Consider the following 27,455-nt stretch of genomic DNA (forward strand, 5'->3'; position numbering starts at 1 on the left):
AAGAAGTCTGATTTCAGGAGCAGTCATTCTACCAAACCTCCTCTGTTTTCTGTGACTGAAGCAATATGCTCACTCTCCTTCATGCAGCACCCATCAACGTTACTTCCTTAGGGAAGGTTACTCTGCATATAAAAGCACTATAAATAAAAGTGACTTGACTTGCCACCAACGTCATAAAAATCTGCACGTTTTAAACCCACCAATGTAATAAAGCAATAAGTATTAGCCTACGTTTTTAGGACATTACAAAACAAATGAACAAATAATAACATTTTAAAAAAAAAATCCAGATTTGGCTAACATGATGTAGGCCTATGTGCAGCTTTATTTTCTGTTGACATGAAGCGCACTCCGTGACAAGGCCACGTGGTGGCTTTGTTTATTGAGAATGTATAGAATATTCTGATGAGCTACACAGAACAGCAAAAGCTTTTTAGTCTGAAGTTGACGACAGCTGGAATGGGTAAGTGCCCCACAAACTAGCTTGTTTAAAGAAATGACACGACTAAATGGCCGAATGTAGGCCTATATTTTAATTATTAACTTTCACACAGTTGCCCCACGCTAGAAATGGCCGAGATGTAGGCTAAATTAAGTTTGAGGATGGTGGTGGCCATCTCTGTGATGTGTAGGATCAATGGTATAATCCCCACATACACATACAAAATACACCTTAATTACTGCTTTTAGTTTATTCTGAGCTGGCTCTTGAGCTTAGAATTTCATTATAATTAATTTTATGAATAGGACAATAAAACTACTTGAACCTGAACTCTGATTAATGTTGAATAGCCTATTAAATAGGAAAATGCTTCTTTTACATTTTGTGTATAGGGTTTACAGGGGTGCCAATAATTCTGGAGGGCGCTGTATTTTTTTTGCTCTGTGGTCCATATGTTATACAACATGTATTTATAGTTGAAGGTTTTTCTTGGAAGCACATGTTATTCTTCGAAACACAAACATTATGCTCATAAGTAATTCTAGCAAAGTGCAGTGGCACTGAGGGTATGTGATTGAGTCGTATGGGCTTGTTGGAAATGGAAATTGTGGACTAATGTGAAAAAAGCACAAAAAACAACAACAAACCTATAATAAATTAGCCTATGTTATAATAAATAGGTGCCTTCACTAAAGTGTGACATCACGTTTCCGTAGAAACCCATATTTTCTGTGTCCGAAGCCCTGGTTGACAATGTCTATGGGCAACACTGACTTGAATCAGAGACACCTGTCTGATTTCCAGTCAGAGTCACATGTGAAAAGGCTTTCTTTGGGCCTTGTTACTTCCATTTGTGGACAAGTGCCACTTCACTTAAAACCAAATATAAATGCCACATGTTTCTTGACTCATTCTACTCTAATTTGTGTGAGAAAAGGCTTTCTATGCAAATGCGTGTATAGGGCAATTCCATGAAAAACCGTCACAGCAAATTAGGCTCATTTGTGTTTAAACTAATCTTGATCCCCTTTGCTTCCGGAATCCTCCTTGTGAGCCCCAGACATAGAGGACCACTGTCTGTGGACCTTAGTTGTTCATCACGTTTCAGTAGCCTAGCCTACTGGTAGTGGTATAGCAATGCTCTGGATTTCATCCACTTCTGGCATAATACATTCAGTGATCAAATTCAGTAAATACATGAACTGAATGGGAAATTCAATTTTTTGTTTGTATTATTGCTGCTGTATTTTTTAAACATAACTGAAATATAATAAGCACATGCACTGTAGTGTGTGTAAAGCCAGTTTTCATCCAAGAGTAGCAGTCACTGACTTTGGACTAACTGTTCAGCTTGTGTCCGCTAGAGGCTGTTAGTGGAGGGCCTCCCTAGCCCCTCCCCTCCTTGGCTCTGCCCTCCCCCTGGGACATTATGTAACATCTCTGCCTGGGTCTGATTACTGAGCGCGGAATAAGTGCAGGCATCAGCTCTGTTTCCCTGTCACATTCAAAGAGGACGTGAGTGTCGAAATACAGTTGCCACTCATACCTACCACAAGATGTCCTGTACTAAGATCCAGACCTCGGGTAAGACTGACCTTGTTTTGTCCATCATCACCATTTTACCCTGTAAACAGCCTCTAGTGCACTTGCATGATGTGAAGCCAGCAGCTGTGTAAGCTACGCTTGAAAAGGAAATAGTGCAGCTCATGCTGATTACACTCGTCGCAGCGTCAGTACAGAAAGACCCCAGGTGGTGTTTAGGTGGCTGTCATTTATGTCCATTGACTTGATATGTGGCGTGCCCTTTTGCAGGACAGTTTTTCTATGTCTGATTTTATATTTGAAATGTTCAAACTGCTTTTTTGTTTCATGTTGGTGACCTATTTAAAATATAGAGGGAGTGCTCATGATATCACAGGAGCATAGTCACCATTGTTACATCCACTGAGCGTTAAAGGAACCATATGTAAGATTGTGGCCAAAACTGGTACTGCAATCACTTTCAAATTACTGTAGAGCGGTGTATCCCCTCCCCCTTCCCTCTCCCCCCTGACCCGAGGTTGCCAACCCACATGCCGAAAGACTACTGACTTTGTTATTAGTAGATAAGTGGAGAGTGGCGCATCAGGCCAAAACACAACATGACATGACAAAACACAACATCAACATCAGTTGAGGGCTGCAACAATATCCTGGCCGGTCTACTATTGTCAGTGATATAAGTATTTGAAATGAACATGATTTCTTAATGTCTAGTGACATATCAGGGCCATTTTATGATTAATTGAAATACATTTCTTACATACGGTTCCTTTAACATAAAAGATTTCAGAGTTGTGAACTTTGCACTACCCACTTATGATGATTGTTTATTGTGCTTTTGCTTGGCATGAAAGCTATATGTGTGCTACTTTAGGATGCTTGGTATGAAAATATAACCAAAATGATAAAGGCTAATGCACAGGGCAGCATTATTTAGACAGTGCGTGCATTTGTGTACTGACATGCAGCAACAGTACCAGTGTCTCTAGAGAAGTCCATGTCATTGTCCAATGCACTTACTGTAAACAATTTTGAACAATGGAAAGCAAGAGTTTCATAGTCAAGACATATCAAGTCACAACAATTCCTCCATGGTCTTCAAATAATCTTTATTCTGACATAAGTTGCTGTTCCTGACTGTTCCCATGACAACCAGAATAGCATCATTAACAAGTGTAAACCCCTTTAATTGTCACTAAAGGCTACACTGTTACTATGAAGCCAGACCATGTGTCTTTTTTCCCATCTGTAGGAGAGGACCACTGTAAGCTTCCCTGTCAAACAGACAGGCATGGATTGCAGAGCATTGCAAATCTTGTGTGCTCAGTGGAGGAGATACCAGAGCCCATCTCCACACAAGTGAAGGGAACCATCCCTACCTGGATTCGAGGGAACTTTCTCCGCAATGGACCAGGGAAATTTGAGTTTGGCAATGAACAGTAAGGAGTCAGAACCCAATGCATTCCTTGTTATTCGTGTGCCTATTAACATATATATTATAACTTTTGTCATGTAGCCTAGCCTATATTTCAAGGTACAGTAGGCCTATACCTCAGGCTCATCATCATGGGCTAATTTTACATTATGCATTATGTAATTACTTTCAGCCGAATTCCAGCCGTGGAGATATCCTTTAACGCCACTCCTTTCATATTGCTTAAATCAGACATGTCAAAGTCAAGGCCCCCGGGATGATATTTGATTAGTATTAGAACCGGCCCGCAGCCGCCAGCTGCTGTTTTGCACGCACCAATACTCCATTTCCCACAATGCAATGGTAGCCCACGAACTCACTGCGGCGCCGCAAGTAAGAGCTACACAGTCCCGCCAAGGGGGCAGGCGAATTCCCGGAAGTAGAAGAATCGACGTAGGCTGGAGGGACCATCTCTCTGCTAACTCCCATAGAAGTCCATTCATTCTAGGATTTTTTTGAAATACCATAACTTCATATAACATATATCCTGTGCCGATATTGTAGCTTCTGTGTAATCCACATAAACACTACAAAGGCAAAACAGACTCCACTACCTCGTCCGTAACGTTGGTTACCCGTAAGAAGAATGGTTAGCTTGTTCGGTTGGAGGGAAGCTAGCTTTGACGTAATCTCTCTTTCGCGCCGTAGGGAGATAACCGTATTGTTTGGATAAGAAGCTCAGTCCACCTAACTGTCTATGACGGTAACTCATAAGCAAAACCTAGCATACACGACCCTATGTTAAGGTAAAGCATTACACAGAGGCTTATAATAATAAAAAAGTAAACCTAATTTAAAAAAAAACGGCACTAATCATTTCAATGGTTTTCGATGGATTGACCGTAGGTCGGAAAAGTGGAAAGAAGATTAGCTTCAAGGCTATAACTTTTTTGTTTTGTTTTAGCATGACTGTTTTTGAAGATGATCATGTGTGGTAGCTTCAACATTAACACGACTTGGTGAGGATGATATTAATAATAATACATAAATAAATGTTTAACTTTGATGACTTTGAAGGCGAAGGAAGTGTGAGAAGAATTTCTGTGTATCTATCATATGAGTTACAAGATTCAGTTCGATGGCTAACGTCACGAAGTTAAGTGTGAGTCTGCGCAGTACTGGGGGGACCAACTGAAAAATCGTTCTATTTGACTCGGTGCCCTCCCATTGAAAACGACGGAGTCTGTTCGTCCATTTCTTTTACTGTCTATGAGTCCCGCCCACAGCCAAAATGCGGTTAGGTGCCGGATGTAAGATTCCCATTCATTTGTCCCATTAACGTTTGGAAAAATCCATATCTAAAGAATTTTACAGCATGTCTTAGGCTACGGCATAACTCATAAGCATACAACATATAATTTCGAGTGAAAAAACGAAGAGAAAATCCAAAAATAGGTACAAGACTGTGTACATATTTTCATTTCCGAGTGAAGGAACTACTCATCCCATAAACCACCGCACCTCACTGAATAATATAGGCAAAATCGGCGCGATTTATTTTGGCATTTCCAACCGGCGACCGCACGCGAACCCTTTCCTCCAAACAGTGATTTTTATATAGTGAATGTGCAGTTAATAGCAGTTATTTCAGGAGTAATCGTGTAAATAATAGTGTTTTGATATTGAATTTTATATTTATCGTGTATTTTATATTGTGTGTGTGTGAAAGCGGTTAACGTGGCAGTGCTTCGTAACGTTACCAGACTCATCCTATGCTGTCATCACTGCTCAGTCGGGCTGATGCATGGACTGGTGCATGGTCTGCTCTTGGACCACCATATTCAGTTTATTAATTTGCCGTGAATTATTACACAAAATGTTCATTAAATGCACGAAGTATTCCTAGGTTAATTATTGATATGAATCATACAGTATGAAGGCTACAGTAGCCTAGCTAATGTTAACTAGCACTGCTAGCAGCATTAACGTTACCAACCTCCCTGCTTAACCAAAGTCCTTTTAGGCAAGTCCCTCCACTCGGCGGCCATATACCAACGTTTTATGGGCACTCATCGGGCACAGTCTTTGGGTCGAACTGTGCGTGCGCAAGGCTTCACGACACCAATCTTGCTCCAGCGGCGAGATCACAACACATGATTGGCACGATGTCTTCACAACACACCATATGATTGGCTCAATGTATTTACATGTCGACGTTTTGCCGAGGAAGGGGTGGGATATGTGTAGACAACGGCCATATTGGCGTGACAAACTAGCCCCATCAAAGAATGTCTAATAGGAAGAGAATTGGCACTGTCTGGTTACTTCCGGTTTCTGGACTGGTTGCAGTTCCTCCTCAGATTCCACTTAAGGGCGCTCGCAGGCGAGTGCAGAATGCATGGAGGTCTATGGAGCTTTACCCCTCAATATCCACTTTTCTCTGGATATAATTTTTTGAGTAGTAATTTGAATGTTGCATTCGCTAGGAGAGGCAAAGAAAATACACACTGTTGATTGTTATATTTTTTGAAGTCACGTAAGTCTTCTAAAAAGCCTTTCAAATATGTCAATGACGTCATTCATTAGCACAATGCTAGTGTGATATGGGCAACAACGACCCAACCTGTAAGAAATGAAATGAATTCAACTTTAGATCTTAAATCTATATTGAACCTGCATAAACTACAATAAAATCTACGATTCTTCTACGACAAGGAGGTGAAAGAGATACATTTAGCCGTCTAGCTCCATAGACCCCCATTCAACCTGCACTCGCCCGCGATCACCCCCAGTGGAATTCTAATGGAACTGCAACCAATGTCGATACAATGAGGCTTAAAGGTGCGATTTGTAGGATTGTTACCGAACGTTCTGTTGGCCAAAATCAAAACACTGGTGAATGTTCTCAAGACTACCAGACGCGAGCCTCTTCTGGGTTGCCAGATGTAATGAAGACTTAGCTAACGTTAGTTGACCTGCAGCTGCTTTAACGTTTCTCCAACCATGACCCAGCTACACATTACGGAAACAGTGAAAACAAAAAATACCTCTCTAACCAACGTAACATATGTAGCTGAAGTTAGCGATGCAGATGAAGTTTAGCATAGGCTACCTGTTGTGGAGAACTATGGCCAGCTCTGCGTCTGACTTGATATTCTTCGGTTGACGAAGACGTCACCATCTCAGGAAGCTCCTCCGATGTCCACTTAATTTGTTTCTTGTTTTAATTTTGGAAATGTGCCTGCCTCTTGTAGGCGTTCATGACTACAACTGACAGCTGTTGACAGTTGGCCTTTGCTAATTTGGCAACCCAAATAGGAGGACGCGCTAGCCCATTATTAATACGCTATTCTAGAATTAATCGTTCAAAACATAAACGAAAATTCCAAGAGATTCCGCCCCGTAACTGATTTTTTTTCATGGGTTTTACAGGGTTTCACGGGTTAGAGTAATGTTGTTGTTACGTCCCTGTATGTTTTATCAGTGTTTGTTTGCTTTGGTCTGTTCTGTGTATGTTTCTGTTGTGTTTCAGACAGTCCAGCAGGGGGCTTAATTGCTGGGCCGGCCTATAAAAGGTGCCGGCTGACGTCATCCGGGAGCTCGCTCGTTCGCTCGCTCACTTGCTTTTGGGATTTTGCTTGGGGTTGCCGCTGCCATGCCACGCTACGCCGCTCCGCTGCTTCGCCAAGCCACGCATTCCAGCAGTTTTGTCTCCGACGCTCCTGCCTGCTCCAAAAATGCCTTCTATAATACTTTTTCTTATATTTTTGTAAATAAATATTTTTGCATTGATCCTCCGCAGTAGTTTTTGCCATCTCCTATCATTTGCTAATGTCCCACAAAACCCCTAGACAGTGGGACGTGACAGTTGTCAAATAAGCCATTACTTCAATTCATCGTGTTTCCTCACTCTCTGACAACATATGGTGATCATTTTTGGAATGGTTATTGTTTATTTTCCATTATTTCCTACATACTGGACCTTTAATAGGAAGTGCCAAGGCTCTCCGTAGACGGGCTCTGGCCCCATGCATTTCTATGGAGTATTTTTTGAGTGCTGTGTCTCCTCATTAGAAAGTCTCTGGCTTAACTCACAACTTTGTAGGTCTTGTCCCTCATGCTGGCCCTTACAAAACCCACAAACTGACTCTCGGACACACAACAGTCAATAATGTGACCCGATTTAAAGTGGCGTTCACCCTTTGGACACTCACTAAAACATAATATATTTCATACCTGTGTTGCAGCATGTAGGCTAATGTTAGCTGCATTATGTAATAAAGGTGTTTAAGTCGTGATTCACTCGGATCTTTCACCCGTGTCTTTAAATGAACCCATGAGTCGCGAGTCTCTAGCATCATTAACTCGGATCAGTTGAGTCCTACTACAATTCAATCTAAAACGATAAACAGCGCCACACACAAACCTCTTGCAACATTAGCTAGCCTCCTAGCCCTAGCCATCGTAGCTGCCAAAAATGTAACAATTTTGTAGGCAACCACAACTCCACAAATTTACTCAAGCGACTGAGTGAGCAGGCAGTCCGAGATAACTGGTTAACTTCCCGCAGAGCCGGAAACATTGCAGACTCACAGACCATGAGACTCAGATTGGAGCGGCTGAGTAGCAATCCGGGTTAGTCGGATCAGCCGGCCGGTTAGGCTACGTTGAGTACGAGTCAGTCGAATCAGCCGGCTACGTTGTCATGAGTGGATCTGCGAGAGCGAGTAGCCTAGCTCCTCCTCGAGGTGAAAAGCAATTCCACAACAAAAGCCATTTTTCCACTTCTGAAATAACATTCAATGTTCTATATGTAGCCTAGACATAATTAGATTTGGTGTATAGATGTAGCATATTAAAATGCAATTAGGTCGTGCAGACAGTCCAAACTGCACGCTCATGGAGCTGCTTGAGTATCTACCTGGGTCAGTCGAATCAGCCGGGCGGTCGGTTACGTTGTTATGAGTGCGAGTCAGCCGAATCAGCCGGCTACGTTGTCATGAGTGGATCTTTAGAGCAGCGAGTAGCCTAACTCCTCGTCAAGGTGAAAAACAAATCCACAACAAAAGCCATGCTTTCACTTCTGAAATAACATATGTTCTGCACGCATAGCCTACTATAAAATGCAATTAGGTCGCAAAGACAGTCCGAAACATTGCAAGCTCTGTATGGAGTTGCTTGAGTAGGCTACCTGAGTCAGTCGGATCACCCCGGCGGGCCGGTTACGTTATCTTGTTATGAGTGCGAGTCAGCCGAATTAGCCGGCTAGGTTGTCATGAGTGGATCTTTAGAGGGGCGAGTAACTCCTCGTCAAGGTGAAAAGCAAATCCACAACAAAAGCCATGCTTTCACTTCTGAAATAACATATGTTCTGCACGCATAGCCTACTTTAAAATGCAATTGGGTCGCGAAGACAGTCCGAAACATTGCAAGCTTTGTAAGGAGAGTAGGCTAGCCTACCTGGGTCAGTCGGATCAGCCAGGCGGGCCGGTTACGTTGTTGTTATGAGTGCGAGTCAGCCGAATCAGCCGGCTACGTTGTCATGAGTGGATCTTTAGAGGAGCGAGTAACTCCTCGTCAAGGTTAAAAGAAAATCCACAACAAAAGCCATGCGTTCACTTCTGAAATAACATTATTATATTCTGCACGCATAGCCTACTTTAAAATGCAATTAGGTCGCGAAGACAGTCCGAAACATTGCAAGCTCTGTATGGAGTTGCTTGAGTAGCCTACCTGGGTCATTTGGATCAGCCGGGCGGACCGGTTACGTTATGTTGTTATGAGTGCGAGTCAGTCGAATCAGCCGGCTACATGAGTGGATCTGTAGACGAGCGAGTAGCCTAGTTTCTACTCGTGTCAAGGTGATAATAATAATAGGCCTAATGAGAATAGTAGTAGTAATAATAATAATAATAACAATAATAATTATTTATTCACTGCAGGCCATTTCTACGTTCCTGTAGCTATGTCTACATTGAAAGTCAATTGCTTAGGCTAGGTTAAGACAATAAATAAACAGTCTGGCTCAAACTGCTTTCTTTCCCGTGAGTGGGTGGAGGTTTTGATGCTATTATATTAGGCTATTTTATATTATATTATATTATATTATATTATATTATATTATATTATATTATGCTACCTAACAGTATAGCCATGATTAATAGTAATATTAGTTGCCTAGTAGCAGCCTATAATACTTATTAGAATAGATTCCTAGTACCCTACTATTAGTAGTAGTGGTAATAAACATTGTAGCAGAGTAGCATTAGACCTAGGCAAACTTTTCTATTGTTAACAAAACAACAACAAATAATTAATTATTATAATATAGGCTACCCTCTCTGTCAATACGATCAAAGTTTCTGAACATGAGCACCAAAAAGATGAACAATGTGTGGATGCACTTTGACCAGGAGAGCAAAACTCTAAAGGCTAAATGCAAGTGCTGCAAAAACCTGGTTTCAAATCATGGAGGATCCACATCCAACATGAGAAGGCACTTAACAAAATGAAGCACCCCACGGCACTGCTTGAACGTAGGACTGAATCAGGATTGACTCAAGTGACTCAAGTGACTCGTTCAACCCGGATCAGTTTAGTGAGTGACTCAGAATAACCCGGATCCTTAAAAGGAATCGAGTTTGACAGGCCTATTATGTAATGACATTAGGGGTGTGACTTTCGAAACCGACGTCTCGAATCAGTGTCGAGGCTTCGAAGCACAAGTGTTTCGAAACACTGCTTCGAAACGTGGTTCAAAACAGCCATGTCATGTGACCACTGCTTCGAAACATCGTTAAAAATCCCCATGTCATGTGACCAAAGTTAAGTGAACCTTCGGTGCATTTCACCGGTGTCGGCAGGCGTGCCCGCGCGTTCAATTAATAGTGTAGCTTTCTCTTAAGCAATAACCATGATGGTGTAGTGGTTAGTGAGGGTGTTTTTTGCACGGTAGCCCAGGCTGTTCAAATGTGGTTCGATCCTCGTTTGATTTGTAAGGTATTGTTTCAGATCGTATCTGTTTGTTTTCTTACTTCACCATTAATCACTCAGTTTCAACTAAACCCTCAGAAGAGTCAGAGAGTTTTTATGGACCCTTTCAAGAGAGTTCCATTATCAGCATCATAGTTGGCCCCACAAGACTTCCGTTTTAACATTCCATATGTTATCTTAATGCAGAGGAAGTAGATTGGGGCCCAAATAGAACGTTCAAGCATTGTTTTTGTTTTTATTGTTGAAAGGGTCTATAAGAAGAAAGTGATTTAGAGAACACATAGTGGCAGCAATAAGATTCTACTTATTAATTACTTAATTTAATGTTTATTGTCTATGGCTATGTCCATAGTATGTCTATGTCTGTATTTAAAGCATGTCTATGTCTGCATGGGAGAGTAAGAAACGAAATTTCAATTCTTTGTATGACCAGTGCATGTAAAGAAATTGACAATAAAAGCCGACTCGACTTGACTACTTATTGTGACTTCATGTGGTCTCCCATCCAGTAAATGACCAACGGCATGCTGCTTAGCTTTTGACAAAGACGGAACACAGGTAACACAGCGAGCCACGAACTTTGAAGACTACATCTCCAATACGAAGCATTTGACAGATTTGTTTCACCCTAAACAGTTCTGAGGTGTCGGAATTGTTTCAAAGCTTCGGCACAATTCACCCCTTGCAGACACGTGACTTAAGTCACGTGACGGCTCCATGCTGGATGGCAAAAAGATGGCAGACGGACGGCAAATTACATTGTCATAAAGATTATGATGAACTGAACACCATTACTATAACATCTTTGTAGTTCAATGTATTGCTGTTTGGGGTCTGATAGTCAAAGAAGATGCCAGTGGTGTTGTTAGATGAAATGGGTCATGATCGCAAATGTAAAGTTATTAAAACTGGTGGTAACATGAACACCCATAAGTATTTCTGGACTAAAATATTGCAAAGCGATTTGGTTACTTTATTTGTCTTGCTTTTATCAGTTGTAACATAGTCAAAACGTTAAGAATGTCATATCAGAACATGAAATAATAACTAGCTGCCACACTTAGAAGCTAGCTATTCTAGCTAACGTTTATCGTAGCTCATAGTGCTAGGGCTAATGTAACTCGTCAGTTTGTACGTTGCCCAGCGAATAAACTTACTTCTTACATGTTTTAAGTTAAAGAATTGAAAGAAATAGGAAATAAAAAAAAAACTTAAACGGTATTATCTGTTTACATTCCGATCTTGCCAAAGACTTTGCCTAAGTCTATGGTTGCTATAGCAACCGCTGCTGTGCTTCATACAGTGAGGAGATAAGCATGCAATTGTGGTTGAAATACTCCCGAAACACAAAGAAAACAAACCAAAATATATCTATGCAAGAACATGGGATGTTGTTGTATTCCAAACAATAAGCCAACAGTCATGGAAGGGCATTACTACGGTTAAATCTCACTATAATCTCCTAGCTGTGCGATATGTCCCATTACAACCCATTGATTTGATTCGTGTTCTTGCCGTCCACTAGGCTATTTTGCTGTGGCGCGAACAAAACGTGACGTCACTTGCAAGGGGTGAATTGCTTCAAACGTTTCAGTGTTTCATAAAGCCTCGCTTTGCCCATCCCTAAATGTCAGGTAACGTTACGAAGCACTGCCACGTTAACCGCTTTCACACACACACGGTATAAAACACACGATGATAAATACAAAATGCAATATCAAAACACTATTATTTACACGATTACTCCTGAAATAACTGCTATTAACTGCACATTCACTATATAAAAATCACTGTTTGGAGGAAAGGGTTCGCGTGCTGTCGCCGGTTGGAAATGGCTAAATAAATCGTGCCGATTTTGCCTATATTATTCAGTGAGGCGCGGTGGTTTATGGGATGAGTAGTTCCTTCACTCGGAAATGAAAATATGTACACAGTCTTGTACCTTTGACTTTTTTTGGATTTTCTCTTCGTTTTTTCCAGCGCCCCAAGTGGTTGCGTTCCTATCGAAGAGCAGCTCCAATGTTAAGTCCCATAGACCTATTTTTTAAAAAAATACTGTGAAGCCAAATCAGCGATCTTATCCACCAAAAACATTTTTCAGTGTCTATACAGTAATAATCTTCTAACTGTGAAAATGTCAGACCATATTTTGCCTTATTTAAAAAAAATCGAAATTGCTCCTTTTGTTTCATAAACGAACTACAAAAAAGCCACGTGACTTTACCCTTCGACGTTACTCACGGTAGCATGGTTTGTTTATTAGCCTGGTTAGCATTGCCACTTAACACTTACTGCCAGCTCTTCATGTGAGTAGAAGCACAACACCAGTTATCCAGACATAAAGGTTATCACCACGCGGTTTACATCACCTTCCGTTATTACAAAAATATGTAAGCCAGTTAAGCAAATTGCTGTATTGATCAGTTAGAGATTAAGCGCCCAAACCTGTGACGTCACATGCAACTGTAGTTTGTTATCACCATGTTACGACAAAAACTCAAAACAATTCAACTGATCCTAAAAATAAGGTATGACCACTTGAAGCAATAGAGGTGACCCCAGTGCCTAACATATGGAAGGCATTAAATTAAGATATATTTTTTCTAAAAAAAAATCCCATCCACTCCGCTAAACTCTAGGAACGCAACCACTAGATGGCGATGAGATTACTTTCCCTCCCTATTTGTCAAACTATGGGCCGCGGTCCGCAATGTGGACAATGGTCTGCAGAGTGAAATTATTCCCGGGTCATCGTTTGATAATTTGCTGCGCAATTGATCAAGGAGCCGCAGACAGAAAAAGAAAACAAACATTTCTGCAATTAGTAGGAAATACTTGTTTGGTGTCATCAAACATAGAGGCATAGAATTAAGTCGTGGTATGAGCGTTTATTCAATGCATGCGTGTGCACGTTGGTAGCAAAGCTAAGCTTCAACCTATTGGAAGGCTATTTAATTATGAAACGACATTTAATAGAACGACGTGGATTTATGCAACTTCCATAAAAAACAGAGCACAGACTATATAAAACACTGTTTGGCATTACGTATTAAAGTCAGCCAAAAGCTATTAATTATTCTTAGTTTAAAATAGTTAAAGATCTCCAGATCAGTGATTTACGCATTATCTGATCCGCCATTTACCATTCACAAAAGCTGGTATTGTGTTTCCTGAATCCTTACATTGAGGCATTCAAATTAAATGTAATTAAATAGCATATAAATATTCTATCAGTGTATGATGCTTGCATGACGGAAACATCCCAAAACAACGGCACCCATATAACTGCTGTTGTTTTGAGAAGTATTTCTCATGCAAGCATCATGCAACAATGCAAAAACAATGAAACTATTGTAGGCCTAATTATATTTTACATTAGTAAAGCAGTACTCTGATGTGCATGTTTTCACAAACTTTTGTGAACAATCTTAGCACTTTAAACATTGACTGTTTTGAAGTGCATGTATAGCAATATAGTATAAAAATAATAATTGTGATATCATTATGATAATTTGATGGGGGGTGGGAGGAGGGGTTCATGGGTTCATGTAGGTGGGCCCTATGACCCCAAAGTATGCCTTGACTGGGCCTCAGGTCAAAAAAGTTCGAGAAAAGCTGATGTAGACGGCAAAGCAGCAAGGAGGCATCGTATGATCATTTAAACAAGTTTTATGACAAGGTCGGTGAGGATGGGAAAAACCGTACATTTCTGTGCAAACTTTGCCCGCACTTCAGTCACAGTCATTATTCATTTAATCATTAAATAAAATACAGTACACGTCTTGGTTCAATAGGTTATATGCAGTCATGTTAATATGTTTTAATAAACATTGAACCAATCCGGCCCTCGGCTTGTAGCGAATTTGTTATTTTGGCCCTCTAATGTATTTGACTTTGACATCCCTGGCTTAAATAGTGCATAATGAATAGTGTGAACACTATTCAAACAAAAAACATATAGAATCCTCTATCAGAAATAATGGTCTGCAAATGAAAGCTAATTTGACCCATTCTTTTTAGGCTCACATTATCTGACTGACCTCTTTTTCTGTTCACTTTCTCCCTGCAGCTACAACCACTGGTTTGATGGGATGGCTCTCATGCACCAGTTCAAGATCGAGGATGGGCAGGTGTCCTACAAGAGCCGATTCTTGCGCAGCAATTCGTACAAACAGAACAGCGAACATGACCGCATCATGGTTTCAGAGTTCGGCACGGTGGCCTTGCCTGACCCCTGCAAGAATATCTTCCTACGCTTTCTCTCCCGCTTTGAATGGATCAGTGAGTGATGACATTGCATTTGCTACAGAATAGGTTATTTTCTGTTATGCCCAATGGGGCTTATTCTATTGCGCAACTGTGTTGTTGAATATTGCAGATGTTAGTGTCATTGTGATCTTAATTGTTTTGTCAGTGAGTGGTACAGAATAGGAGTATGTTTCCCCAAGGCCTTCATTTTCATCATCATATGTTCCACCCAATACTCAAATCCTGAAAATGTCCTATAAGTCCTGTGTTAGGCCTTTCAGGTTTTGCAAAATTCTTGCTCTAGCTTGGACAATGACTACACACAGTCCTGATTCTGTTGTGATTCAAGGCAGAATTTCTCAGACTACTTAAACTGTAAAAATGTTTTGGGCACAATAAATCTTAAGTACATGCATTCTAGATAACACCACAAGCCTGAGAAGAATTTCCATGTCTGTGGGACACAGAGGGAATCTGTTAAATCCTCACTTTCATGCTGATTGAATCGTGACCATATGTGGGTTTTGGATTTAATTACCTTCTGAATAACCTAATTTCAAAGGAATTCAAAAGCGTGTGTGTGTCCAATACATTTTTAGAAGATTTTACAGAGACAAAAAATTGTGGAGACAATCTCCTGATTGAAACATTTGCTGTTGCACAAGCAATAATAAATAACAGACCACAACTTGGAATCTTGTCAGACCTCCATGTTGCAAGGACACGTGTACAGTTACGTACAACCTCACAATAGAAGAGGAGAAGGAAAGAGGATTTCCTTACAGGATTTCTCTTAAAATATATCAGTGTCATATGGAGGCCCATTCTCAGTTGTTTGTGAGGTTAAATTAAAGCGTAACACCAGAGTAAAAACAACCTAGGGTCTTTTTACAGTAGTTAATAAGTTCAAAGTTTGATTGAGAGCACAATTACGTTAATTGGTGGAGTTTTGAGCAAGCCCGTGGGGGTGTAGTGATATGGCCTTCCTGGGCAGATTTAATTAGGATGTCTCTTATGGGGGGAGCCAGTGTTTCCCACAGAATTGAATTCTATTTGTGGTGGTAGGTTTGCAGAATTAACCTGAATGCAACAGTTTTTAACAAATTAGTGCAGTGTGGTTATGATTCTAACCAGATTTAAGCACAATTTAGTACAACCAGGAAAATCATTGTGTGGTGGTCAATGTTGATATTGTGGTGGTCCGCCACAAATAAGTCAATGTATGGGAAACACTGGGGGAGCAATTACTTAGGTACACCATTTGGCGTTCTGTCTGCTTCCAATAAACATTCTGTCTCAGTCGTTTCTGTGGCTTAGACAAAGTGACAAGAGAATATTTAAAGGAAAAACACCAATATTCAACATGTGTGTAGCAACTTGTTAATAACATTTCTATGTTTTGAATCACATCATTCCATTGTGATGGAATAAAATGTCATTTTTCCTTTTCTCATCAAAGAACCAACTGACAATGCAAGTGTAAGCTTTGTCAAATACAAAGGCGATTACTATGTCAGCACCGAGACCAACTTTATACACAAGGTGGACCCTGGGACTCTGGAAACTGTTGAGCAGGTACAAATATTTACTTTTCAAAACATCAACAGAGAAACGTCAGTAGTGCTTAGGAATGTGCTATGTTAGTTTAACAAAACATTGCTCTTGTAAGGTGGACTGGAGCAAGTTCATTGCTGTGAATGGAGCGACTGCACATCCACACACTGATCCTGATGGCACAGTCTACAACATGGGCAACTCATATGGCCCAAAAGGTAAAACACAGCAGGAAAAAACCTTACAGGTTTTCACCTGATTCTTTGCTCAAAAACCCCAATCATTCCTACACAGACCATGCCATGATGATGTGCAAACCTTCGTCTACGTGAAGCGCTTTGAGTAGCCACTGTGTTGGAAAATGTGCAATATAAACTAGAAAATTAAGGAATTACCATTCCACTAATTCACCATTGTACCAATGCAAAAAGGCTTCTGTGTAAAACATTGTTTTAGTTAAAAGAAATACAAATGACAAATTACTTATAGTATGATTATTCAGATTACATAGACCTACAGTATTTCTGAAAACCACTTACTAGGTAGGTGTTAGTTTAGAGTATATGACAGTCAGTAAAGAAATTGTTAATTATAGTGGATGGAATCCACTATCTTGAAATCTCCTGGCTTCTTATTATTGGGGGCCAAGCAGCGAAGCATAGCTAGTTTGCAGTTTTTCCTAAATAACTACCTGAACCGTGGCACTGAGGATGAAGACATGTGTATGGTATGTTGGTCTCAAGGGCCCACATCAACCTAGCCCATAATCACTCATTTGTGATTTGCACCCCCCCCCCCCCCCCCCGGTAAAAAATGAAAATGCATCATCATTCTGCTTTAATCGCCCCTATCTTCAGTGAAGATGTTCAGAACTGCACCAAATTTTATGTGTATGATTAACCTGACATCCTCTGGGGGTATGCCACGTTTCGTAGAATTTCATCCTAAAAAAAATAGGTTATATGTACATTTAGTGACTATACACTCATTGGCCTGTAGATGGTGGTGTTGAGCGAAGGGTTGCTGCAAGAGGATATTGTCTCACACGCACTCTTTCTCGCAAACACACATACATTAGGGATGGGCATGATTAATCGACGATTGATAATTGATCATTAAGAATTTCGTCGATCACGTTAATTTGTTGTCGATTAAACTAATGCAGGTTGCGTTGCGTAGTGTGTCTTGAAGTAATGAAATTAATTTCACTGTGTGGCAGCAATTAAACATTATACCAGTTTCCATTTGATTTATGAAGAGTTCATGGTGAAGTGTGGCGTGGAACCATTTTATCGTTTAAAAAAAAAACGATAACGTTAGTTCACTGCAAACACTGCGATGTAATAATTGCCTACCAGTAGGGTCGGTATAGGAGCAATAGAAGACATTGTTTCGATTTAACTCTTAAATAAGTTTAAAACTTATATTTTATATTGTTGGTTGGTTTAATACCTTGTTGTCAATGAAAAGTCGTTGTCCTACACCATGGGTCTCCAACACGTCGCTCTCAAGCTCAGTCGCTTGCCGTCCCCCTCTGAGCTTGCCAGAGGCTAATGCAGTAGGCCTAGGCTACTAGTACTACATTTAAACACAATTGTTGCCGCGACTGGAGGCATTCCAGCCTACGAATTTAATAAAAAAGTAAATCATGCAATTCGAACTCAATTTAGGCTACGCAATAAGGTTTCTATTACAGCACAGCGCACGTTTTGAATGAATGAAAGCGGCTGCCTTGTCTCGCAATAAACAGCGGGTGAAATGTAATAGTGAGCCATCAAATACCCCCCAGATTTCAGTGCTCATCAGTCCCAACATTGAGCAATATAATCAAACTGTCCAAAAGTAAATTAAATCCAAAACCAAACGGAAAATCTTCTGCTTTTGATAGCGGTATGCGCTCCAAACGAAACGCATGTCTCACAATAAAATGCACGTAGAAATAAAGGCCTGCTCAATATCAACTGCCCCAAATAAAGCCCTGTGCTTTGCGCAGCCTAAGTAAATAAAAGACCCCGGCCATAATCAGGATTATGCGGTAGTTATTTATTTATGAGGCTTTATTAGATAGCCTAATTAATTGTTATAGGCTAATCTCTCACCCTCTTTCTCAACTCTGTGCCTTGGATAGTTACATTTTGACAAAACCTGTCAGATCTAAGTATTATTATGTTTTTGGTCAAGTTATTGTTTAACATGATTCTTTTTTATAATTTATTATTTTGGAACAAACGAGGGTCTCTGTTTAATCTGAACGCAGATACATACACACACACACACACACACACACACACACACACACATGTATGCACACATACATACACACACACACAGACAGAAACACACACATGCACACACACACATCCACATACACACAAACACACACACACGTACACACATACACGCACACAGGCACGCACGCGCACACACACACACACACACACACACAGGTACCCACATATTGGTACCGGCAATTATAACGGCTGATACATAATTACAAATTCAGTAGGATTAAAGGAAAACCGAATATTCATCATCATTTAGGCTGCATTTCCAGTATTGGTGTGACGTAGTTTGTCCACCAGATGGCCACCATATTATTGGCTCAATGTATTCACATGTCGACGTTTTGCCAAGGAAGGGGTGGGATATGCGTAGTCAACGGCCATATTGGCGTTACAAACTAACCCCATGCATTTCTATTGAGTGCTGTGTCTCATCATTAGAAAGTCTCTGCTGAGACGCCTGTGTGTTTGTTTGAAGTGCGTGTGTAGGGTGTGAGAGGGTGCTTTGATTCCAGTTTGGTAGTTGTAGTCTATGCGATTAAAAGCATGTGTGTGAAGTATCTAAACAATGATAACACTTTCATTATGGCTGCTTAGCCACAGACCTTCAGCTACTGTAGCCTAGTGGGTCCCATTTAGAAGTGGCCACTTCATTCGCACTTTCCGTGATTCACGCAGCTGCGTGAAATGTATCCCACTACTGGGTCGCGGAGACATGCCAGGTGGGGCGCGAACTGACGTGAAAAACAGGAGTTTTTTTTATTTGTAGCCTAGGCCCAGGTAGCACCCGATGCGCAATGGACACACTGTGTTATTCATAGGGAAGCGCTTGTTTCAAGGCAGCTTAGTTAGTCCCCTACATGAGATTTTGAACGTTGTTGTGAGAGTGATGAATTTCATCAAAACTCGGCCCTTAAAAGCGCGTCTATTCTCCGCACTTTGCGAAGAGATGGTAGCTGACCAAAAGGCTGTACTGTTTCACAGCGAGGCAAGGTGGCTTTCCCGAGGTAAAGTGTTGTCGCGCGTGTTTGAGCTCCGAGTCGCCTCTTCTTGGAGGAAGAGCGCTGTTTGAATCTGCAAGCACGTTCACTAACATTTCTTGACGAAACTGGCCTATCTTAGCGATATATTTGATATATCTTAGCGATACATTTGAGTTAAATGTCCAGTTACAAGGCAAAGACAAGCACCTACCTCACCTAGCAAATAAGATTACTGCATTCACCAAAAAAACTTGAGGTATGGGACAGGCGCCTCGATCGCGACAGTATTATGCCTTTGAGATTTCTGAGCGAAATCGCTGAAACGTTTCGGGAGCCACTCTTGTGATCCCATGTGTTAAACAGTAGGCCTACATCACATCCCTGCAAAGTTTATTTCAAAAATAAACCAGCAGTGCTCAGTATGACTGGATTATGGATTCATTTAATGCAGCATGTTGGTATTTGGTAGTTGCTATTTCATTGAATATATTGTACAAATACATTGTATATGCTTCCTAATATGTTGCTGGAAAACAGAAATATGTGTGTTATTATGTATTTATTTATTTATTATTATATCTGCAGCACCAGCTGATTTTAACTCTGTTGAAGAGGATATATTTAGAACTTGTCATTATTTCAATAAATTTGACAATTTTAAGCTTGACCTACCACTTTCTTAGAGCGATGAGGGACAGGTGGGGCTCGAGAATGCCCCCTTGATCAAAGTGGGGAATGAAAGAAAACGTTTGAGAACCACTGCTCTAAGGAGTGACTCAAAGTCACGCAGACAACTGTCTCACTCTCAAGACACTAACTTATAGCTGTCTCACTCCCAGGGTACTAAGCTAACAAATTGGTTCCTTATACCTTATATAGCTTAGGAAAGCTAACAGCTTTCTATAAGGATCTAGTTTGTTAACTACAACAGTCACGAGTTGGGTCGCGATAGTCTGTCATTTTTAAAAAGTCGGTCCCCAGAAAAAAAGTTTGAGAAACACTGCTGTAAGCCATTGGTTCCCAAAGGAGATTTTATTTGGGTCACCAGCATAGCATAGTGACAATTTATGTTGTGTAATAGGCCTAGCTTTGTAGCTTAGGAAAGCTAACAACTTTCTATTAGGATCTAGTTTGTTAACAGTCACGGTTTTGTCATAACTCCCTCTATGCATTTTTGCATTTAGAATAGCTCTGAAACTGGGGGGCGAACACGTCACAGGGGACGCCAGAGCGTGGATATCTCAAAAGCAAAATTAAACAATATTTCTATTGGGCGCCTACCATGGATAGGCTGGGTGAACCCAGCCTGATCTGCCGGCGATTTCTTTTTCGATTTCTTAAAAGATTGAGCTTGGTCTGGTGAAAGTCAGACTAACCATGGACCTCACAGTTGAAAAATGCAAGGGAACATGAATCAGCCTATTTGCACGAACAATAACGGACATGCTCTTCAACTTGGCCCGTTAAAATGTGTATGAACAGTCTAGCAACGCATTTCATGAAGGCCCTTTTGGACATGTCAGTTATTTGCACCACTGGTTAGATGTAAAACTGCATTTCGTTTTAGACTACTGGTACTTAATTTGTGCATTGACAATAAAGTTGAATATCATAAGAACTAAAGATGTCTAAAACCTTGCATTATGTAGAAGAAGAAGCATTCGCAAAAATCCATGGCATGACCCCTTCTTCTTGATAGCTGTTGCTTTTCCAAAATACAATGTAGCCTACAGGTGTACATGACCTTTCATCGGTCCAGTTGAACTGTGATGAACTGCCCTACTTGTGATTGTTTAGAGATTTTAAAGGTTTTATAACAATGCTACACATTTTTTGGCTAGTGCTACAAATCTATTCACCTTTGCAGTGCCAGTAGGCTACTTTCTGTGCGGCCCGCACACACACACAGGCATGCCAAACAAGCATACACAAAAGTTTCAAGAGTGGGGGATGGAGTAGAAGATGGAGACAAATTGATTAGTGTGATTTATTTTCGCGGAACGGATGTACAGGACTGAGCGGCGGTCATATTTTGTACCGCTATGCGGTACATCTAGTTATTATTCCTCTGCCATGGGAGTCTATGGCAGCCCATAGAACCGTCTGGTAAAAAGTTGAAATTTGGCACAATGATTAGGGACTGCCCCATGATTAATTTCACCAAGCCAAGTCAACATTGTATGGTATTGGATTTTAGCGAAAGTGAAACTAAATTTTCGCAGGTCACAATTTTTTTCCGTTTTACTCCAAACTTGACACACATAATCTTCAGTCCAAGCCTCAAAAAAGTTATCCCTTTTTGTCTTCAAATATAAAACTGTTCGCCCGTAACAGCCAATCGAAATTAGTTTATACTTTTGGTCTAGAACCTAAAAGACAAAAGCAAAGAAACAAGTTAAACAGTTCCACCAAAAACAAGGAATGTCTAGAATTGTTTATTGCAACTTAAATAGGTCATGTTGCACCATCAAGCTGATGGTTCATTGCAAACAAAGCAGCATTCTGTCTTTCATTCATTTCAGTTTAAGGCAGGTGATATTGACATAGGTCAGCAAGTTAAGCGAGGCGGGGGGGGGGGGGGGCAATCACGATATACTACAACTGGAAAACTTGATTCATGTAGGCTAGCCTGCCCCAGGCTACAGATGTGGCTTTCATTTATAGGCCAGAATGATGTAGAAATGAGTAGGCCAAGTAAGCATACTCTGTATGTTGACAACACAAACGTTATACCTCAACCTCTGTAGTGTGTTTTAATGAGACTTTAGTCATATGGGGTCCGTTTCCTAACAGCATAGTCGCTAAAGATGATGGCAGCCTACCATGATAGTGTTTACTTAGGCTACATAAGAATCAACAGCTACCCAATAAAAGCATAGCATATTTTGGCCGAAATATGAAAATTACCCATAGGGTAGTAAGCTGGTAGTATAGCTGCTAACACTTTCACTAGCTAGTTTGAGACCACTCATTTCATATACATAATCTCTTTTTTGAGATTGTTGCAGCCTAAAATGGCTGATGTCGTGGCAACTTTTGTAAATAATTGCGATGGAATTTGCAGTGTTTTTAGGCGTTTGTTGCAAAGAAATTGCAGGAGAAGGTGAAAATTGAGAAAATAGTTGGGATTTTTATATATATATATATATATATATATATATATATATATAAAATTTGATTGAGGGCAATGAAGGGTAATAAGACCAAAATCACACTGATTATCTTTATATTCTTTAAAAAAAACAAAAAAATAAAAAGTACAGGATTACAAAAAATCAAAGTACTTTATTTGTAGCTAAATGAAGAAATGCTTTGGCTGGGGTAGGCTAATTCACAAAGCAGTAGAACCTTTTGTAGAACTGTCTAAATAAGAGTGTCGTGGAAAAACCTGGTCCACTTCCGAATCCAATTAACAATTTATCACTTTACTATTTACTAATTAGCACTCTGGGACAAGGCGTCCGAAGGAGACAATGCAGACAGGAAATCTCTGAAGACTGTTGATCTTTATTCACCGTATTGCAGTGATAGTCCAGCCTAAACGATGTCCAGACCAGGTGTCAAGCAATAGGGTGAGGTGAGATGTCATCAGCTGGCGCCCCCCGATGAGATCTGAGATCAAAGTGGCTGCGGCCTATCTTTTATACTCCTTAACCTTAGAGTTGGGCCCTCTCGCCACCCTCGATAGAAATCCACCACAACAGCCAGCCCCTAAAGAGATGGCATCATGTCATATGTTTCAATACATTCATATATTTTGGAATTCAAAGTAAGTTCATATCTTTTTAATAATTCATATTCTGTGACCTGCATAATTACTAATAGCCAAATAAGTATTTAGTAATTTCAATGTTTCATATTGATTTCTACGGCGGTCTCTGAGTTTGGAATTGAGTGCGGCGTCTGGTTCAATATTCTGTGCGAGGGACTTGTTGTAGGTGAAATTTCATGGGGAAACTATGATGATTGGTCAAATTTGCGGAAAAGTTGCGGCGTTTGGACAAAATCGTAATGTCGCCCAGAATTCGCAAGATTGGTAGCACAGGGATAACACAGTCCACTGCATTTACATGCAATGTATCTTACCTTTTGCCCTGTTTTCTCATTGGCCTGTACCCTGGTCTGTCAATTGAGGTTTTGAAATGACTTGAACTTGAACCCCACCCCCAGGTACTTTCTACAACATTATTTGCGTTCCTCCTGAGCGGGAGACAGCCAATGACACTCTCCAGGGCGCGAAGGTTCTGTGCTCCATCCCTCCTACTGACAACAGCCGGCCATCTTACTACCACAGCTTTGGTAAAGCTCATTCAACTCCCCTCTATAGCCACAGTCTTGCTTTTTAAACATATCTTATATGTATAACCTAATCTATGACAAATGATTTTGATTAGATATTAGAAACCTGAGAAACTTTTTATATTAGTCTAGAAGCATTGAAAAACCATCAAATCGTTTGGCCATTCCACATGTTCTTGTTAACTAACAGATATGCTAATCATATTCCTTTAAAGAATTTACAATGTATTAGCATTATCATTTTGTATTCATATAATAACTTACAACATGTTTAAACCATTTTAATCTTAAGTGCTGTTTTTTCATCTGTCCTTTGCAGCTATGTCAGAAAACTATGTGTTGTTCATTGAACAGCCTATTAAAATGAACGTTTGGAAGATTCTCACAGCTAAGCTGACAGGAAAGGGTATTAGTGATGCCATCTACTGGGACCCCAAACTTGAGACTATCCTCCACCTAATCCACAAACAGACTGGCCAGGTAAGCAGCCAATTCTGCATGAAGTATCAGCTCAACTAACAAAAGTGCTGAGAACTTCTTTGCCCACGCAACATTCCACCTCATTTCTCTGAGCTGTGAAAACTGTATTTGTGTTTCTTGTTTGTCTCTGCAGGTCAGTCCAGTGAAGTACCACACCAAAGCCATGTCCACCTTCCACCAGATCAATGCCTTTGAGCAGGACGGCTTCCTCATGCTGGACCTGTGTGCCTCAGATGACGGCCAGGCCATCAACGTCTACAACCTCCAGAACCTGCGCAAGTCAGGGGAGGCTTTGGACCAGGTAGGCCCTCTTATATTAACTCTCTGTCACACTGCTAAGGATTGGACCCAAATGTAGGACACAACTCAAGATGAAAATCAAACAGATTTTACTCACGAAACAAGAGCAACAGAGGAATAATAGCTGGCTTCAGACCGTCGAGCCAGGCCAGGCTAGGGTAATTTGAGGGGCCACCTAGTAGCCCAGACTACAAGCCTTAATGACCCTGACACGTTTGTGTTCATACTGTCAGGCCATTAGCCTCTCCGCATTACACCTCGACACGCCCTCACTTGTGAAAACATCACCAGTACCACCCATTTTAAAACAGGATAAGCAGAAAGTCGCGTATCTCTTTCCTATACTGTAGCCTATGCTATCGAAGTCAGTCACCTATTTATGTCCTTTTACGTGTATCTCTTAATAGGCTATTCATTTCTATACAAACCCATACGGCGGATTCCTAAAAACGCAAGCACACACAACATACGTGTATCTAAATGAGCTATGTACCATAAATTACATTTTACCGTGACTCGAAGAGCTGTAAACATACAGTGTTGTAAGGCTGTATGTACAAATCCGCTTGGAGCTCCGGTGGAATTTTGATTTCACGAAGATGTGCCGTGTGAGTGGCCACCCACCAGCCCAGCACCAAACTCCGACTGCACAGTAAAGAAAATAGGATTTTGAAGGCAGTAGATGCTCCTGCTAAGAACCAAACCAGACTTTGTTCAAATCTACACATCTATGGCTACTGGAAAATGTAAGGTTCATTTATCAAATGTTATTTTTAAGTATTAAAAAACATCTTTATTTTAAAATTTCTGAACGAAAGGGGCTGAAACTGAAATTCAGTTCCAGTAGCGATCCGTACAATGCCCCAGGTGTACTTTTTTGTCTATAGCCCTGCCAGCGCTCGGTTACCCAGACATCTACAACTATTTAATTAACTTCCCTTCGTCCTATTCCGGTGACTCGCTGAAGTCGTATAAAAGTCTAGAAGGATACAAGTGGACTGTGTCCGGATTTGTGTCTTGTTTACAAATGTGGAAACTACCAGCACAAAAGAACTGCGCAATCATTACTGCGAGGGTAAGAGAGAGGCACTTCAAGTTAGTTTACGTTACCGTTAGCAACAGCTAAAGTATAGTCTATCATTGCTAACAATTTTAGCCATACATTACAGAGTATAGGGATAAGGCTATCCTAGAAATAAAACGCTTAACCAAGTGTCATGATCCTATTACAGGTAAATCATTCTCAAAGGCTCAATGACCCCCAATTAAAGCCGTGGATTGTGGTCAGGAAGGATGGTGTAGTGTTAGGAGCTCACTGCAACTGCACAGCAGGGTTTGGGGAGTGCTGCTCCCATGTTAGTACAGCGGTTAAGCCCTCAAATCAAGGGGAATTGTGCACTTTTTGAAAGAAACATGAAACTTCTACCATAGTTAGGTTATACCATAAGGTTTATTTTCAGATTGGGAGGGAAGTCAAATTTGACCTCTGAGGCCCGGGAGAGGTCAAATCCAAGATGGCCGCCAACAATATTCAAAAGTGCCTCATGTTGGAACCAAATACAGTAGAAAAACACTTAAGGTGTCATTTCCCACTAACCTTTGGGTGCCCATTCTGTATCTGATAACTTTGAAACCACCAGAGTTCAAGAAAATGCATTTATGTAAAGGTCAAGGTAAACAAAACATCAAAATATTCATTTTTTATGTACCCTATGTACCCCAATTCATTTCTTTGTTGTTCCTGTATTAAGTTATTAATTGTTATTTCATGAGATGTGTGGCTAATTTCATTTCTTCACAGCACAGAATTATCCACAGGTGACCCCCCTAGACCATTTTCACAGACCACCTGCCATACCACCGCTGGTTAAAAAAACCCTGCTTCAGAGAGTTGTTGCCACAAGCCACAGTACGCACAATGTAGAGAGCACTTCAATCGACATATTCTAACAGGTAAACATATTGACTATGAACAAACAATATTATTACATAATTACATAATATTATTCATGTTGCAAATTAATTTAACCATAGCCAGGAAGGAGTTTTCCTTGGTAGTTAGCTTTTGAGGTAAACATCATGGACATTCATCAAAATAATTATCCTAGCTAAACTAGAAGACAGTCTGGAACATGTATGTGAGCTGAAGCTAGTTTAATGATTGAACAGAGTATATTGTAGATATGTCAGCTTGGTAATGTGAAATTTGTTATGGCTGAAATAGGTACCGGTAATGTTAACAGAGTAGCCTAGTTAAAAAGCCGGTCAACCGGGCTTGAACACATTTGTAGCTAGCATGTTAATATAAGGCTGTCTTTAATTACTACTAATTAATTATTTCTTACTGTTAAAGACTATCAATTGGGAGATTGTTAGGGCAGGTTTTGTGGTGGACTGATGCTCAATGTTTGTTCCATCAAGTACCATGTTGATGAAGGCCGAGAGAGATGGAGGCACAGCCCTCTGCTGGCAGTTTTCTTTGAATGAACTGTCAAAAGAGAAAGATGAATTAAGGATCTCTTTGCGCACTACTTGTGCATGGCATCACTGTCAGTTTGACAGACTATCATGAGAGCTGGTCCAATGTCCTCAACTCAGGAGTGTGTCTGTTCCGCGTGAATGTGCCCTCAGATGTGGAAGCTCAGAAAGCAGTCGTTCTTTCAGTCTGGTGGCGTGAATCCGTTCACCTACAGTAAGACCAAGTTGTTCCTCACATTTCTGTCAGTGTTGTAGGTGCATGTATTATGGAAACCTGAATAACCTGCAGCAGGCTCATTGCAAAAGGAGCATGTAGGTTCTGTGGACGGTGAATGGCTGTGGGCAGATTGCGAGTGTATAGACACAAAGAGACACAAGGCTAAGTGGCACAAGAGATGTCAGCTCAACAAAAAAGCATTTGATGAGCTAAGTCGGGGGAA

At 40.6% G+C, this 27,455-nt stretch overlaps 1 protein-coding gene across 1 annotated transcript in view; it reads left to right on the plus strand.

Annotated features, from left to right (window-relative positions):
- The first annotated feature begins 1,882 nt into the window (after positions 1-1,882).
- The window catches only part of bco2a (beta-carotene oxygenase 2a), a 44,825-nt gene continuing 19,252 nt past the window's right edge, over positions 1,883-27,455 (plus strand). Inside the window, exons 1-8 of the mRNA XM_042091815.1 lie at positions 1,883-2,026; positions 3,237-3,423; positions 14,461-14,672; positions 16,099-16,214; positions 16,309-16,411; positions 23,629-23,757; positions 24,077-24,237; positions 24,371-24,538. Of these exons, the coding sequence (XP_041947749.1) occupies positions 1,999-2,026; positions 3,237-3,423; positions 14,461-14,672; positions 16,099-16,214; positions 16,309-16,411; positions 23,629-23,757; positions 24,077-24,237; positions 24,371-24,538 (1,104 nt within the window). The 5' untranslated portion in view covers positions 1,883-1,998. The remainder of the gene's footprint in view (positions 2,027-3,236; positions 3,424-14,460; positions 14,673-16,098; positions 16,215-16,308; positions 16,412-23,628; positions 23,758-24,076; positions 24,238-24,370; positions 24,539-27,455) is intronic.

The sequence above is a fragment of the Alosa sapidissima genome, chromosome 5 (assembly GCF_018492685.1).
Source record: "Alosa sapidissima isolate fAloSap1 chromosome 5, fAloSap1.pri, whole genome shotgun sequence".
Lineage (NCBI taxonomy): Eukaryota > Metazoa > Chordata > Actinopteri > Clupeiformes > Clupeidae > Alosa > Alosa sapidissima.